The sequence below is a fragment of the Battus philenor genome, unplaced genomic scaffold (genome assembly GCF_028537555.1).
Source record: "Battus philenor isolate CCGP_79_NKW_IND1 unplaced genomic scaffold, ilBatPhil1.0.hap1 SCAF_11, whole genome shotgun sequence".
Lineage (NCBI taxonomy): Eukaryota > Metazoa > Arthropoda > Insecta > Lepidoptera > Papilionidae > Battus > Battus philenor.
In genome coordinates, this window is record NW_027181673.1 from 1,421,620 (window position 1) to 1,437,628 (window position 16,009).

At 32.5% G+C, this 16,009-nt stretch overlaps 1 protein-coding gene across 1 annotated transcript in view; it reads left to right on the plus strand.

Moving 5' to 3' along the window:
• LOC137930909 (neuroglobin-like) overlaps positions 1–9,737 on the plus strand; it is a 54,427-nt gene extending 44,690 nt beyond the window's left edge. Inside the window, exons 2-3 of the mRNA XM_068774269.1 lie at positions 594–825; positions 9,007–9,737. Of these exons, the coding sequence (XP_068630370.1) occupies positions 594–825; positions 9,007–9,165 (391 nt within the window). The 3' untranslated portion in view covers positions 9,166–9,737. The remainder of the gene's footprint in view (positions 1–593; positions 826–9,006) is intronic.
• Positions 9,738–16,009: the final 6,272 nt, after the last annotated feature.

The following is a 16,009-nucleotide window of genomic DNA, read 5'->3' on the forward strand; positions in this document are numbered from 1 at the left end:
TAATTCTTGCACTTCCCTAGGCTCACTTCTTTTAAATAACGATTTCAACTAGCCAACTGGGCTATTTCGGGTACTTCCCTAGGCTCACTTCTTTTAAATAACGATTTCAACTAGCCAACTGGGCTATTTCGGGCACTTCCCTAGGCTCACTTCTTTTAAATAACGATTTCAACTAGCCAACTGGGCTATTTCGGGCACTTCCCTAGGATCACTTCTTTTAAATAACGATTTCAACTAGCCAACTGGGCATTCGGGCACTTCCCTAGGCTCACTTCTTTTAAATAACGATTTCAACTAGCCAACTGGGCTATTTCGGGTACTTCCCTACACTCACTTCTTTTAAATAAGTGTACAATAGTTCTCTTTTCTATTGGTGAATTATTAGACCTGTTATTTCTTCTGTAACATTTTCATATTTCACTGACAATGATTTGTTGATTCTGTTTATATTAAAGTCAGTGAGATATTTCAATGTCAGTTTTGTAATAAAGTAGCATCCAATACTAACTTATCTGTGTGTTAAGTTTGTTTTTCTATTCTTTCTTTATTACCTTCTTTCATATAAATGTGTCTAATGATAACTTTAATTTCAGACTCTTCGAAGAAAATCAAGATCTATTACACATGTTCGAGAAATTTCGCCAATACCGGACTAAGGAAGAACAAATCAATTCCACGGAACTCGCGGAGCATGCCAACAATGTTATGAACACACTCGACGAGGGTATCAAGGGTTTGGACGACTTGGACAACTTCTTCGCGTATATTCATCAAGTCGGAGCCAGCCATAGAAGGATACCCGGATTCAAAGTAGAATATTTTTGGGTAAATAGATTTATTTTATCATATATCACTTTAATAATACATCTTTGTTCTTTAACAGTTGTTAACTTGATAATTTCATCATCATCGTCGTCATTAACACGTTCACTGCGGCTTGAAGTCGATTCAACCTCATGGTAAACTTTGCACTGGTGCGGCACGTAAAACTCGTGTTTTCTCTCTAGTGTGGCGGCTGTTTACACTCAACCGTATGAGGTATGACAAAGACAAATATAGCTTTCTTTATGTCTGCGAAGCATTGACTCAATATTGTAAAAAAATATTGATGAACATGAGGCAGAAAAGGCCTCAACCGCACTACTAGGAAGTTCAGCTTGAGGCTGATTCGACCTCAGCCGCACCAGCTGAAAGTTCTTCAAAATTGGGCCCGCAGTGAATGTGTTAAAACTAAAGGATGTGAACAGTTGGACTTGGGCCTCCTAAATAGATATCCAATAGGATCGATTGAAATCAATCCGCATCCAATATTTCCCGGTAACCTTACTTAGGTAGTTCATCATCTAAAGACCCATGGCTTCTACTCCAAATTCTCAAGGCTGCTGCAGTCAACTGGTTTGCGCAATATGAGGCCTGCCTGGTCACTTTAATTCCCCTGTGAATCTCATCATTTTTGAGTCGATCTGGTAGAGAAATTCCGTGTACAACCCTCTCCATAGCTCCTTGAGAGACTGTAAGATTACCAACAAGGTCCGAAATAAAGCACCAACTTTCACTGATGTAATTCATTTATAGCAGCCTTTTCCAACGTGGAGCCCACGCCCCAAAGAGGGTTAATTTGATTTTTTTTGAGGGGCAATTCGAAAATGGAATCAATATAAGTTTAAGCCTACCGCTCCGGGCTATTTAAATGGAATACCAAGTGTCAAGTTTAAAGTTAAAAGCATATTCTTAATTAAATATAAATGTGTACAAAATAAATTTAAAATGCTGGGCATGGGAATTTTAAAAAAGCTAAGGTGTGACATGATATAAAAAAGGTTGGGAAACACTGATCTACAATACCACAAATCGTCAGTTCCTGGAACATAAAATAGCAAAATAATACTGAATGAAGAAGTGATAGATAATTTTTAATTACTTCAAAATCTTGACACAATCGAAAAGACCTTATTTTAGACCTTATGAACTTATATATGCATATTATACTTCGACGCTTTAAAAGTTTTCATAGATAAGTTAGTGAGAAAAACTTAGAACCGTATTCCGTGAAAGAAATAGGAAAAATCCGGAAACGGAAATCAATTGATTGTAATGATTTCTTGACATTAAAAAGTCATAAAAAAATGATTTTAGTTAAGTTAGTACTTTTAAATGTCACATTATTAATTTGTACATATATTCTTTAATCTTTTTCGTAGTTAGAGAGTGATAGATGTACATATTCTATAAATTTATTACAGTAAATGATTGATTACTTCGTATGTACACACTCCAAACTTAATATCAAGTATATTTTTAAATGCTGTAACTTTTTTGCTAAACTATAATAAATAAATAAATAAGATATAAAAGCGATTTAATCCACCGACAGCAAACCAAACATATCGCGTGTAAACTAATTACCAACGCCTTAAGGATATCTTTAATGAGAAACAAACACCAAACTCGTATGTACGCAGCAAACAATGAACTGTATTATTAAACTTAACAATAATAAAATATTTTCAAGTATAGTTATGTCTGTGCTATTCTTCTTTTTTATAAATAACACAGATAACATAATAGTTAGTTTTATAAAACTCGAACATCTGTTATCTTCCAGTTTTTAGATAGAAAGATTTCTGAGCAATATCAATAATGTAATATGTATCTCTTAGGTATATTAGTTCTTGATAATCTGTTCATTATTCTGTATTAAAACATTCATCATATTAGACATCTTCTGCTGGATATATTCCGAAAGAAAGTGGCCTGGAATCAACGTCTTTCGATATCTTAAGCAAGATTGTCTGCCCACCTGGACGAGCTCCAGAAGCTCAAGAACTCACCTGCTATTTTGCGTGCTATGTGACCTGCCTATTGTTACTTCAACTTACAATTCTTCGGATTACACTGCTTATGTTAGTTCATCTACGAACCCGTTCATTTCTAACTCGATCTCTTATATTTAAAAATGAATTGTCTCATAAAAATATAAATTCAAATGACTTTTGCTCACAACGGAATCGATTTTTTTCATCAGTTTTAACTTTTTGCAAATCATAACTAAGTTTTTTTATTCTGGCCATCGATGTAGCTTTTAAAAAAAAAAGAAAATTGTATTTTTAGTCTGTTAGATGTCATATGTTTCTAATTTTAGGTCTTAGATTAAAACGGTTTACTTAACTTATTTTCCTACCTTTGTAAGTGGCCAAGTTATACAGGATGATGTAAAAGCTTAAAAGTGGTGTAATGCTCATTTGCTTTCGGTTTATGTACACGCTATCGAATCAAATAAATGATTTCAGAAATAATACGAAAAAGCGTCCTAAAATTCTGATTATTATGAACAAAAATTAATTATTTTTTTAATATCTAGTCTCTGAGCAATGGTAGCTCAGCGGTAGAGAACTGGGACTTGCGATCATATGTCGCGGGTTTGATTCCCGATATACAATTTTATGTAATTCACATTTTGTGCATTAATTACATAGGATTGTCACTGCTCACAAATAAGTTTCTAGAAGATGTGCAGCAGTGTTGTCTACGTACCATAACACAACATTACCATCGCCAACACTCCTACCAAGTATGGCGATTATGGTATATCCCTCAATACATCTATTTGAGAAATACCTATTCCTTGCAATGTGCATCTATGTATTGAAACAAGGACTCCGATCTCTCCCCATAGACTTTATATTACCAGATTATTATACCACATTCTAATAGTAAAAAAATAATAAATATAACATGTTACAGAATGATCAATTTAAAACTTTTTTGCTGGCAAATAAGTCTTACATTCACCACTTCAAAGTTTTTAAATTTATAACAAATCAACCTGTATAATTTAATAGGTAGTTCTGTTATTCAAATATGTCGTCATACGAACATATGTCAGGTTGTTATTACATTTATTTTGAACATTTTTCCGCTCAATTCTCACGATGAACACAACAAGATAAAATAATATCTGATCGTAAAATTATCAGGAAAATAAAAACGCTCAGCGAAAATAAATCAAAAGTAAGTTATTCCGAACATTGGGTCCATAAAATGGATGGAGCATCATAAGTCACGTCACGGCTTAGTCTTGTGATTCTGTGAGATACATTATTCGCGGGAAAGTTTCACCCGGATCACATATAGTGTGCCAACACCCGAATCGTAATATGATTGATGTTTCCTAAGTCGTTTATCGCATTCCTCTGATATATTTCATATTTCTTAAACATCCTTTGTTTATTTATAAAAAGGATCATAATACATTATATGTGTATTAGTTTTTCTTTCTAACACAAAAAAATAACACTTCTTAGTGACGATTTAAAAGTTTTTTTCTTGATATTATATAACATAATGCGACTAAATGTAAATATATTGACCAACAGGTCACAGGTTCTTTTCCCGAAACACAATCTCATATAATTCACACTTAGGGCATTAATTATATTTGTATTTTATATCGGTTTCCGAATCTTATTTTCCTTTATTTTTGTAAATAGTAGCCATATTATATAGCAGGGGTGGACAAACTGCGGCCCGCAAGCCCGTACGGCTCTTTGAACGATTATTTTTGGCTACGATTGATTGTTGAACTATTTCAATATTTAAATTTATATAACCTATGTCAGCTTCTGGGAAATCGAAACAAATTTCTGGTGTGAATAATTATTATTATTATTCCATCATGAAATTAGCGAAATACAAACACCGATCATAATTAACTAACCGGCATTACGAGTGCTATCATATATGTGTGACATATCTAACTTCAATACTCATATTTTGTACTTTTCTTCAAATGATTTTAATAAGTATGAATTCTTGTAAAAAAAAATATCTTGTGCGTGTTTCAAATGCGTATTCAATTGCGGCGCGCAAAAAATGTCTTGCACAATTAAAGAGCTTGATCACCCCTGATATAGAGGGTGATTAATTACGTGTGTAAAAGCTTTGAAGGTATTAATGTATAGCTCATTTACTTTCAGTTTATATATGGTACACCCTTTTCAATCGATCGACCAAATCAATGATTTTGGATATAAAACGAAAAAACGTTAAAGAATTCGGATTATTCCAAATTAAATTTTTTTTTTTTTTAATATCTCTACTTGAACAATGGTAACCTAGCGGTTGAGAATTATGATAATAGATCGCAATTTCGATTCTCGGAGTACAATCATACATAATTCACAGTTTGTTAATTATATAGGATTGCCACTACCCACAAACAAGTTTCGGAAGAATTTGCAGAATCTTGGTATATCCCTCCAAAGATATGTTTGGGAGAGCCCTAAGCCTTGCAATGAGTCTAGGGAACTAATACAATATCTTTCACTTTATATAGTCACATACAACTTCCGACATACATACGAGCAGGTATATAAAATATTTTTCTTATATTAATCTTGTCTCTTTTACAAATGTCAAAAAAATCTATCTCCTTCACCCGTAACATGGATATCAAATTGTCGACCAATCTTTAGGTCAGAATTTTATTAAATTAATCCCTTCATAAATTTTACGAAACTCCAATCACATTGTACAGTCGTGCACAAAAGTGTTACGAATTAAAATTAAAAAATTAATATTTAAATAGTTGAGATTTATTATTTAAATATTTCGTCGCTCCTAAAATAATCTACTACGACCAAAATGATATTGCCAACCTAAAGTCGTCCACTGTTACTTTTATATCAATTTTTAAACTGTTTCAAGTAAGCTTGTATCTGTGATTTTTAACAAATATCTTCTTTTGTCAAGTATTTATTATGATAAACGACATTGTTTCTTAACAAATATATATATTACAATAGCTAATGTTAGAAATTGTTTATTGTACGGTAGACGCAAATAACTCAACATAAACGACGGATTATTGTTGACTGTCCAAATACGAATCTTCAAGTTCTTTGAACAATTCACCCGTAATGAGGACTCAATCAATCATAACTGTCACTAATAAGTCAGTAAACGAAATCTCTCTCTCCTTCTCTCTCTCTCTGTCTATCTATCTCTCTCTCTCTCTCTCTCTCTATGCCTAACTTTCAATTACCACGACCACTTGTACAAGAGTGCAATGTTGAGAAAAATATGGTAGACGCATATTTTGTTATCACCTAATTCATCACCATCACCATGTCAGTCGATAGACACGCGCAGCAAGGTATAGGCCTCCCTAAAGATCGCTATGATGACCGGTTTTGTATTACCTGCATCCAGTGACTTGGACACCTCATTTTTAAAGTCATTATTGTGGTGAAACAAAGGTATTGGTCAAATTTTTCACGAGGACCTGTCGACCTGGTCATATCTCGAGGATTAAAGACAATAGGTGGACACTAAAATGACTCGTTTGAAATGACCATTGGAAAAAGTAAATGTCGTCAGACCAGTGAAATGGTGGGCTGTGACAATGATACGATTAGATGACATTTGCTAAAAACAGAGAATTCTGAAAAGAGAATAAGGAGATCTCTACCCTAACGAGATCCACATTTTATTTATTTATTTATTTCTTTATTTAATATTCTTTATTGTACACGTTAAGAAACATTTAATAAGTTTTACAATAATATACAAAAAGAACAATGGGCGGTCTTATCACTCAAGGCAATCTCTTACAAACAACCATAGTATATATATATATACCACATCAGTCTTTATGATGCTATAACGATGTAAAGACAGCACAGGTAGATAAAGCTGCTAGAGTCACTGCAGCGTTGGAAGTTCTAACAAGAGTTCCTGACATCACTCTCTTTTAAAAGTCACTACCAAAACTATACCTATGACATAAATAATTTCGTAAAAAAACTAAAACAGTGTCTAAATAAAAATCACGGACGCTGCGTATGGTTTGAACGTGCGTCGAATTGCAATAAGACTTAGTTACAATACCGAAAGCGAACCAATAACGGACTGCGATCGGCCTTTTTTGATACCAGCGAAATTGCCTACGTGACACACCACACGCAACAAATCAACCTGTTAATACATATATAATATATACATATATATATATAATACAAGAGTCACGGCCAATGATGCTACAATCATATTACTCTTTCGTAAGAAATATTTTTTAATCAAAATTACATAATACTGTAATCGAAGTGTAAGATGAATTTGTTGATAAAAAGTGAATTCTTTATTTATTCATACAAATCAATTTCATCCTCTCAAAGTACTCCCCGTCCAATAAAACGCACTTTTTCCAGTCATTAAAATAGTCGGAATAATCTTCTTTATGCATAGCCCTGAACACCATCTTGAATTCGGTTTTAATCTCCCCAATAGTGTCAAAATGGCCCCTCCTCATTAGTCGTTTTTAGTTTGCTGAATAGCTAGAAGTCGCATGAAGCCAAATCAGGGCAAAACAGTGTTTGCGGAATGATATGAGTAGAGTTTTTGATGCAATTTCGGCACCAACCGTGACTTGATGGTTTAAGACAAAAAAGATCCTTCACAATGATTGATATGAGCCAAATGATATTCCAAAACTATCAGTGAGGTTTTCAATTATCAATCTACAATATTAGCATCAAATTTTTGATTTTTTTTTGTATGTGGCTCTCGTCGGTTTTAAATGACAATGTCACCTTACTTTTTAATCACAATAATTAATCGAGATGTTAGAATAGAAAATAAATTTGAAAACGCATCTATTTGGACATATACTTGTAATAATAGTATTAGAGAGAGAGAGAGAGAAATAGATAGGTTACATATCTCGTTGACGTTAAGTTGACTCTAGTCTGTCCGAATGTAATGCCACAGAACTGAAAATATCAGGTGAATAGAGATAAAATGGCATTTAGTTATATAATTAAATATACATTAAAATAGTCTGGAAGCCAACACGTTTTCAAGATGTGGTGTATTCTATGAAGCCATTTGCAGTAATATAACATATCAAGCAAACATTCATTAGCAATTCTTTTTAACTTTGGCAGCAGAATCTTTCTGAACATTATCAGGAACTCTTTTGTTAAATAGAATAAATTATATTATAACAGTGTAATTAAATATTACATATTTTACGCCATTTTGTGTCCATCAACAAATATAGATGCATTCAAAATGTAACGACTACATGTTTTGCCACAAATAAATTTTAATTATGTTAAACAGACGTAGCTCGAAGAATTGCTCGTTCAATGTCGCAGTGAGAGGACCACGTCGCTCGTGCAACCGGCGGTCTTTGGAGACGAAAGGTTCTTGAGTAGCATCCACGAGCTGATGGACGTGCAGTAGGTTGGTCTTCCACTTCATGGATTGACGACATAGGGTCGCTGGATACAGGAAGCGGAAGACCTGATATCATCTTTAGGGGAAACTTCTGTCTTCCGATGGGAGTCCATCGCTTGAAAAAGAATAAAAGCGCACATCAGATCTTTTCTTATATGGACTTCTAAATCAGGTGTTTCGTAGGTTAAAGTAAACGTACGTGTATTACAAAGAGTCCCCTTAAACCTGATACTTTCTATCGCTTAAATAACAATAATAATCCGAAATCTTGTAATTAAAAATATTAGTTTCAATTATGATAGCAGTTGAAATGTCAAGATTCCAACTTACAACTTCAATTTCGACGATACTTCTATAACAAGAATTCCGACTGCATTAATTCAAGAATCCTATTGTGGATAATCAGAACTTGGCTAGTACGGCTTTGATTATGAACTTCAAGGCGAACATGGAAGCTGTATTAATGGAATAAACGAGAAAGCATTTCTCCAAAATATCTTACACCTATCTTGAAAATGCTCATCTTATTCTATAGGTTATATTATGAGAAACAATTTAAAATACCTCAGAACGTGGCAATGACGTCTTCTAGATTGGACGTATGCTATTTTCAATAGCATTGAAATGTGCAGTATTAATAGAATTCACTTAGATTATTTTTTAAAGATATAATGTCGTTATTTTTCTTATTTATAATCTATATTACAATTTGACATATTGAAGAAAAATTTACCATTAAAACAATTTGAAATATTTTATTTGTTGCAGAAAATCGAGGCACCATTTCTAGCCGCTGTGGAATCTACTCTTGGAGACCGGTATACGCCGAACGTGGAAAATATATATAAAATTACAATTAAGTTCATCCTAGAAACTCTTATAGAAGGTTACGAGAAAGCAGGCACCCCTGCCAACAATACAACGTGAGCAGGATTTTGGCCGAAGAGAGATTATTTCACCAAAGCAAAAACTAAAACTGTCTATATCTATAATGTCAATTTCCTACAACAAAAAAAATTCTGGACGCCAAAGCGACCTTCAACTAGCTGTTATGTGTATAATGTGAATAATATATATATAGCCGACGTGTTAACACTTTCCTTCGCGATGTTACAACCTACTTATAAATTCATAAGTCAAGGAAAACTGTTTTAAAATTTAGGTTAATTTGATGTTGGACGTTTATATTTAAAATTCAATGGATTATTTGATAAGTGGTATAGAGTATTAAATAAACAGTATTATATGATTCCCTAGCGGTAAATTTTAGCGAAAACTATTGTATGTTTGTGTGTAAAATAATGTGTTTCAAATAGGCTTTTACTAAATTCTTATTTACCCACATCACTCATGCTAGCTGTCTCTACAAACTTTGTATTGCCAGAAGATATTCGCTTGTCGCATTCCAATATCAAATAATAAATTAATGTACCTTATTTCAGAGTTTTCACTTGATTCATTGATTAAATGTGACATAAATAAATTTTGTCACCTATAGATGTTGTTGTTAACAAAATATAAATTTCCAACACGAGAACTGTCAAACGCGCGAACTTCAAATCGAACTGTCAAATGCTCAAATTTTCAATAATCTTTATATTTTTTTAATTTGTTTTAAATATCTACGCTATTTTAATTTTTTAATCACTTTTAACTATGTATTGTAAAAATTAATTAAATGGATAAAGTCATTTTCAAGTTATAGCGTGAACGATTCATTTATACTTCATCATAATTATTTCAGGGTAAGACACCCACTGCTGGACAAAAGCCTGCATCAATGGCTTCTAAAAACCGAAGCGTTCCTAATATGGGAACAGCCTAACCAATGCACAGATAAGAGTAATTCTTATCACAATGTTTATTAAGGTAATCCGACTGGTTATAAAGAAAACAAGAATTTCCTATAAAACCTCTTTTATACATTATGTAGAGTCATGATACATTTTTTTAAGAATTCCTTTAGGTATTCGCGAGGTGTAAAGCTATGATCCCAGTTGGCTATTACTTCGGGTCTTGTACAAACATCTCTGTATGTATAAGAAGCAGAGCGGTCCCGATATGGAGGCAGCCTAACTAAATATTAGCTCGGCCGGAAAAGCAAAGCGGAGATGACTAGTCATTTTTACGATTATAAATTTATCAATGATGAAAACAGACGTGAAAGAATTATTTTCTACTTTTATCAATGCTAGGGCAGTTGTCGAAATTAATTTTTGTAGTTTTATTAAAGCTATGGCTGATATCGAAGCTTCGTTTTCTAGTCTTACCAAAGCTGACACAAATACAAAAGCTACTATTTTTATTCTTATCAATGCCGATCAACAACAAGGTACTAATTCTAGCTTTATCAAAGCTACAGCTGTTATAGAAGCTTTCTTTTCCTTCTATTACTACACACAAGAAGATGCTATTTTCCGCTATATCAAAGCTATGGCTAATACCGAAGCTTCGTTTTCTAATCTTACCTATGCTACAATAAGTAAAAAATCTGCTATTTCTAGTCTTACCAATGCCAAGACAAGTACAAAATTTGCTATTTCTAGTCTTACTAATGCTAAGACATACGAGAAGCTATTTTCAGTTTTATGAAAGCTATAGCTAATATAGGAACTTCGTTTTCTTGTCTTACACATGCTAACACAAGTACAAAATCTGCTATTACTAATTTTACCAATGCTAAGACATACAAGGAGCTACTATTCCAGCTTTATTAATACTATTTCTGATATAGAAGCTCTGTTTTCTAGTCTTAGCAATACTAAAAGAAATTCAAAAGCTACTATTTCAAGTGTTACCAACGCTAAGATACGTGAAGCTAATATTTCCGAAGTTTTGTCTGAGCAATTGTAGAAATAGAAGCTTCCATTTTTAGTTTTACCAATGCTATGACTAATACAAATGTTTTTAATTGTAGTTTAATCAAAGTTATGGTAGAAATAGTAACTTCCTTTTCTAGTTTTACCTTTGCTGCGACACATACAAATGCTTCTATTTGTAATTTAATCAAAGCTATAGCAGAAATTGAAGCTGCTATTTCTAGTTTCAATATTATTAAGACGTATACAAACGCCACTAATTGTAGGTTAAATAAAGCATGGGCAGAAACAGGAGCTTCTATTTGTAGTTGGACCATTGGTAGGACGCACAGAAACGCTACTATTTGTAGCTTTATGAAATCTATGGCAGATATAGAACCTTCTATATCTCTTTTAACTAATGCTAAGACATATGCAGAATCATCTACTTTCAGTTTTATGCATGTTAAGAAAGATATTGAAACATTGTTATATCTAACGGAGTGCTCTTTGACCATACGTTACAATGTAAATTTTATTCGTTGTAAATGTTATTGCTATAATTTTTCCAAGATCCATCTGTGAGTTCAATCTTCTACTGCCATACCTAAATAAGATACTTTACTTGAAAATATTAAATAAATCTGAAAAATCGTTACAACAAATCCTTTAGATTTTCCTGGATAATCGCAACCTCCAACATCGTCCCAATAAATACACCGCTGGTTTTATACACCATTCCTGTTTATGAATATTTTATTTACAAATAAGTTCATGGTGGCTATTCTGTTACGTCAATCATACAATCCATTAATATCAGTCTTATATAAACTATTTCTTTTATAAATCAATTTATTATTTGTCAATAAACACAGGAAACCTTATTTCGTAAATAAACTTCCGACATTTGACCGGAAAATGGATGTGTATTTCCGTTGATTTCATCTTTCAATTCGCCAAATATGTTTTCTGTCAAGCACTAATGTATGTTCGTTTGCCGAAATAATAGAAATGTATTTTTAAATGTAGATGATTGACATACTACCTATTAAAACTCCTGGCACGTTAAAATATGGAGGCAAAATTAAAAAAAAATCATACTTCTGGTACGTGTGATGAATCTAAAATCGAGTGTTAGGTATTTAATTTTTCTTCCTCCAATTTTCGTCGTCTCACTGTAGAAATTCGTGATCTTCTTTGGAAAATTTATCTTTACGCCATCTGTTCCGATCTTTTGGTCTGTGTATTGCTTCGACCTGATCAAACTAACGCATGAGAATACAGCTGATCCACTTTTCCAGTGATTAAAAGTACACCTAGTTATCACACTGTTTTTCTGGCTTTCTTCTTATGTGGCATCAAATTGAGAAAAAAATAAATATGTATATAGTATTACAGGCTTGAGGTTTGGAATTCTGGGAAGCTTTTCTATCTGGTCTAGACTTTATTTAGAACACTAGAGAAACAGGGCTAATTAGAACCTAGAGGTTCACGCTGACCTCTTGTACTCGATCGAAGAGTACCTTTATACAAACCTCATTCCGATGCCAGATTCTAAGTATTTTGTTGAACTTACATATTCTTCTGGAGCAATTCGTAAAGCTTAGTTCATATTTAATTTACTTTCTACTACTTTTCTAAAGTCTCGTTCGGCTCAGAAATTTCCAGAAATTTCCAAGGAATCTAAATCCAACAAAATCCCAATATTCATGACCGATGATCGAAGCTCGAATTTTCGATGCACCAAAGGAAATTTTTCACTAATGTGCCATTCAAGCGGATTATAAATTTAACTTTGCTAAATGCTAAACGCCTTGCGTAATGTTTGACAGTTACCGTGTTATGTGTTATTTCAAAATCTTACAACGCTGCGTCAATAGCTGAAATGATTCGAAGAATGATAGATAAAGTTAGTTAGAACTTTGCAAAAACGAGCCATCTTCCCTGTGATGTCCTGTGAGATTGTTTCATCATCATTTCCACCGTATGACGTCCACAGCTGGTTTAGCCCAGCTTTCCACGTATACTTTCAGCAGAAGCAGTTGAAAATGACTTTCTTTTCTATGCTTTCTTTTTTTTATGGCCCCCGCTATTGGAAGCTTCTCGTACCGCCTATCTAGTTTGGGACAGGGACTTTATTTACACATAATTTTTTCAGAGTTTTATCTTTATTCGACACTTAATTTTATACTTCTCATCTCATCTCATTTCTTTTATTCTTTCCTTTTATCCTTCACAATATCTTGCAATTTTTGTTCTTTCATTCCTTCTTGCTTTCATCGCCTTCCTTTTCTTGTCTTTTTACTTTAAGGTGGCTAGGTACATTTATTTTCCAATCTTTAACTTTATTTTTTTTTTGATATCACAGATTTGTTTGGATTTGAACTTTTTAATACATTGCTAGACTTGTCTTTTCTGTGCTTTCTGTCGACGTTTACTAGGTCGTTCGACTACTTTGAAGTGAACTTCCTACGTTGTATTCGCCATTCCGTGGTCTTGTTGCTCTATCACCTTTACAGTAAGAGAACGGCGCTGAGAAGTCATAGAACATAGATTGGAAGCTTCCTTTATCCAGCTTCTTCCGGTGACCATAACATGGTCGTCCAGTGGTGTACCAAGAACTTTTGCCGCCCGGGGCGGTCTCCAATTTGCCGCCCCTTCTATTATAATTCAATCAAATAGTGGTTTTTTATAAATTGATACACATAAATAAATTATTAAGTTATTTAATAAATATTAATTAATACACAAAGTAAATTTTTTTAGACATATGTGTATGCACTCGTAAACATATTTATATAATATCTACTCTTCTTTCTAGCTTTCATACTAGAAAAATCGTGTATAATGCTCTCAAAATTAAAATTATTTGTAATTTCTTGTTCTATTGGCAATATTGCAAGAGTTTTTGGTCCTAATTGACTCATTGTAGAACGAAGATAATTTAATTTATTATTCAAGAAAGAAAATAAATATGAAATGAATATGTTGCTTTTTACAACTATAAGTAAATTTAAAAAATGCCGCCCCTAGGTAAGTGCCGCCCGGTGCGGACCGCACCCACCGCCCCCCCCTAGGTACGCCACTGTGGTCGTCCGTTGACCTTGTGAGCTCCAGTTCAGAACCCTATGGCTCCAACAACAATCTGTTATGCGCGTTATACAGTCTGTCCACTGCCACGCCAACTCGCCAATCTGCTGGATAATATTAGATACTTACTTTCGTCTACCAATCTCCTAATTCTTCATTTAGTCTCAAGGCTTGTGTGATAAATAATAAAATATATGACGTCAGTTACTTTACGAATATATACTTTATAACCTTAAAAAGGAATTTTAATTCATTTTGAAATTCTAAAAGTCAAAAGCTTCAATGTCACAAACTGATTCGCAAAATATTCGATATTTAAATTCGAACAAATCTACTCAAGCCACTGCTTACTTCATATGTGCATGACTGTACATACATATTTGTAATATACTTTGTTATAGATGAACCTACATAGGAAGATTTACTAAACAATTTGAAACTGTATTTTCAGAAGAATATTGTAATCCTTTATATTAAAAAAAATATCTTGTTAACCTTTTCTTAATAAGTGTACATTTTTACCAGCAATTTGATTTTGAAAAAAAAAATGTTAATTTTCGTAAACATTTCTAATATATTTTTGTTTTATATATTCGTTATGTGATTTATTATAATTTCCAATTAATTTCTTTTAACGTAGTATTTAAGAAACACGTCTAAATAACCTAATGGTTTCTTACTTAACAGCCTTCATATAAGAACTCTTTTATAAAGATTGATTTGTAGATTAAATAAAAAAAAATAAAAAAATAAAATAGTCCGATATACCAAAACACAATTATTTGATTGTTACAAAATTTAATTTTAGAATAGTAAACGCTATATAAAAAAATATCTCGATGTTATTAATTTATTTAAAAAAGGCAACACTGAAATTTGAAAGTACGTGTTAAAAAAATCTAACAAATAAAACAATGTTGCATAATATGTAAATCCTTATTGTCGTCACTTAGATTTAAGTGTCTAAAAGTGTCGTATATATGTGTGTTTGAATTTGTCGAAGATATGACCTGTGTAAAAATGATGTAACTTTCGGTTTGAAAATAAAAATTATTTATGACTGTCTATTGTTGTTTTTTGGATACATGAGGTTTCAGAATATGTTAACTGGTTTGCGGTCTCCACTTTAAAATCTTAGGCCCCCGCTGGCTTGCCCACTGTAAATCAAAAAATGTGTAAATTAAAAAGATGTCAAAAGATAAAATAGGACTACATTGGTTCCCTACAAACCCTAGTCTGAGAAAACACCACAACAAAGTGGAGTTAACAAATCCTTTATGGGTCAGAATGTTCGCATATATTAGTAAATAAAGTTTCACAAGATCTCTTTGTCTACATTTTCTTAATTTTAAATATAAAATATAATTTTATTATTGAATAAATCGTATAGCATTCAAGAGTTTTTACATAAAAGAAATGTGTGGAACCTCTCAACAGATCACCGTTCCAAACCGGTGGTGGCTTAGTTCTTAAATTAAAGTAATCTACTATTCAAAAGCGTATGTAAATGCCTTGAATAAAGATATTTTGAATTTTTGAATATCGAATCACAACATTAATATAACTGTAACATTAATATAACTGTAACTCTCAATTAAAAAACTTTTTACCTTTTTTGTAACAATAATACTAATACAGATTATAAAAACAAATAAACAAAAATATTTCACTTAGACAGTTCACAGAGATATTTTTAAAAGTAGACGATACCAAATTTACATTATTTGATTCTAAATTTCTTGCATATTTATCTAATATAATTTATAAACTATCTAAAAAGCTGACACTAATATTTCAATGTCAACAAAAAATACATGAATCTGACATCAAAATGTTAAACTACAACATCTTGTGACATATGTCATTTGTTTATTTTCGCGGTT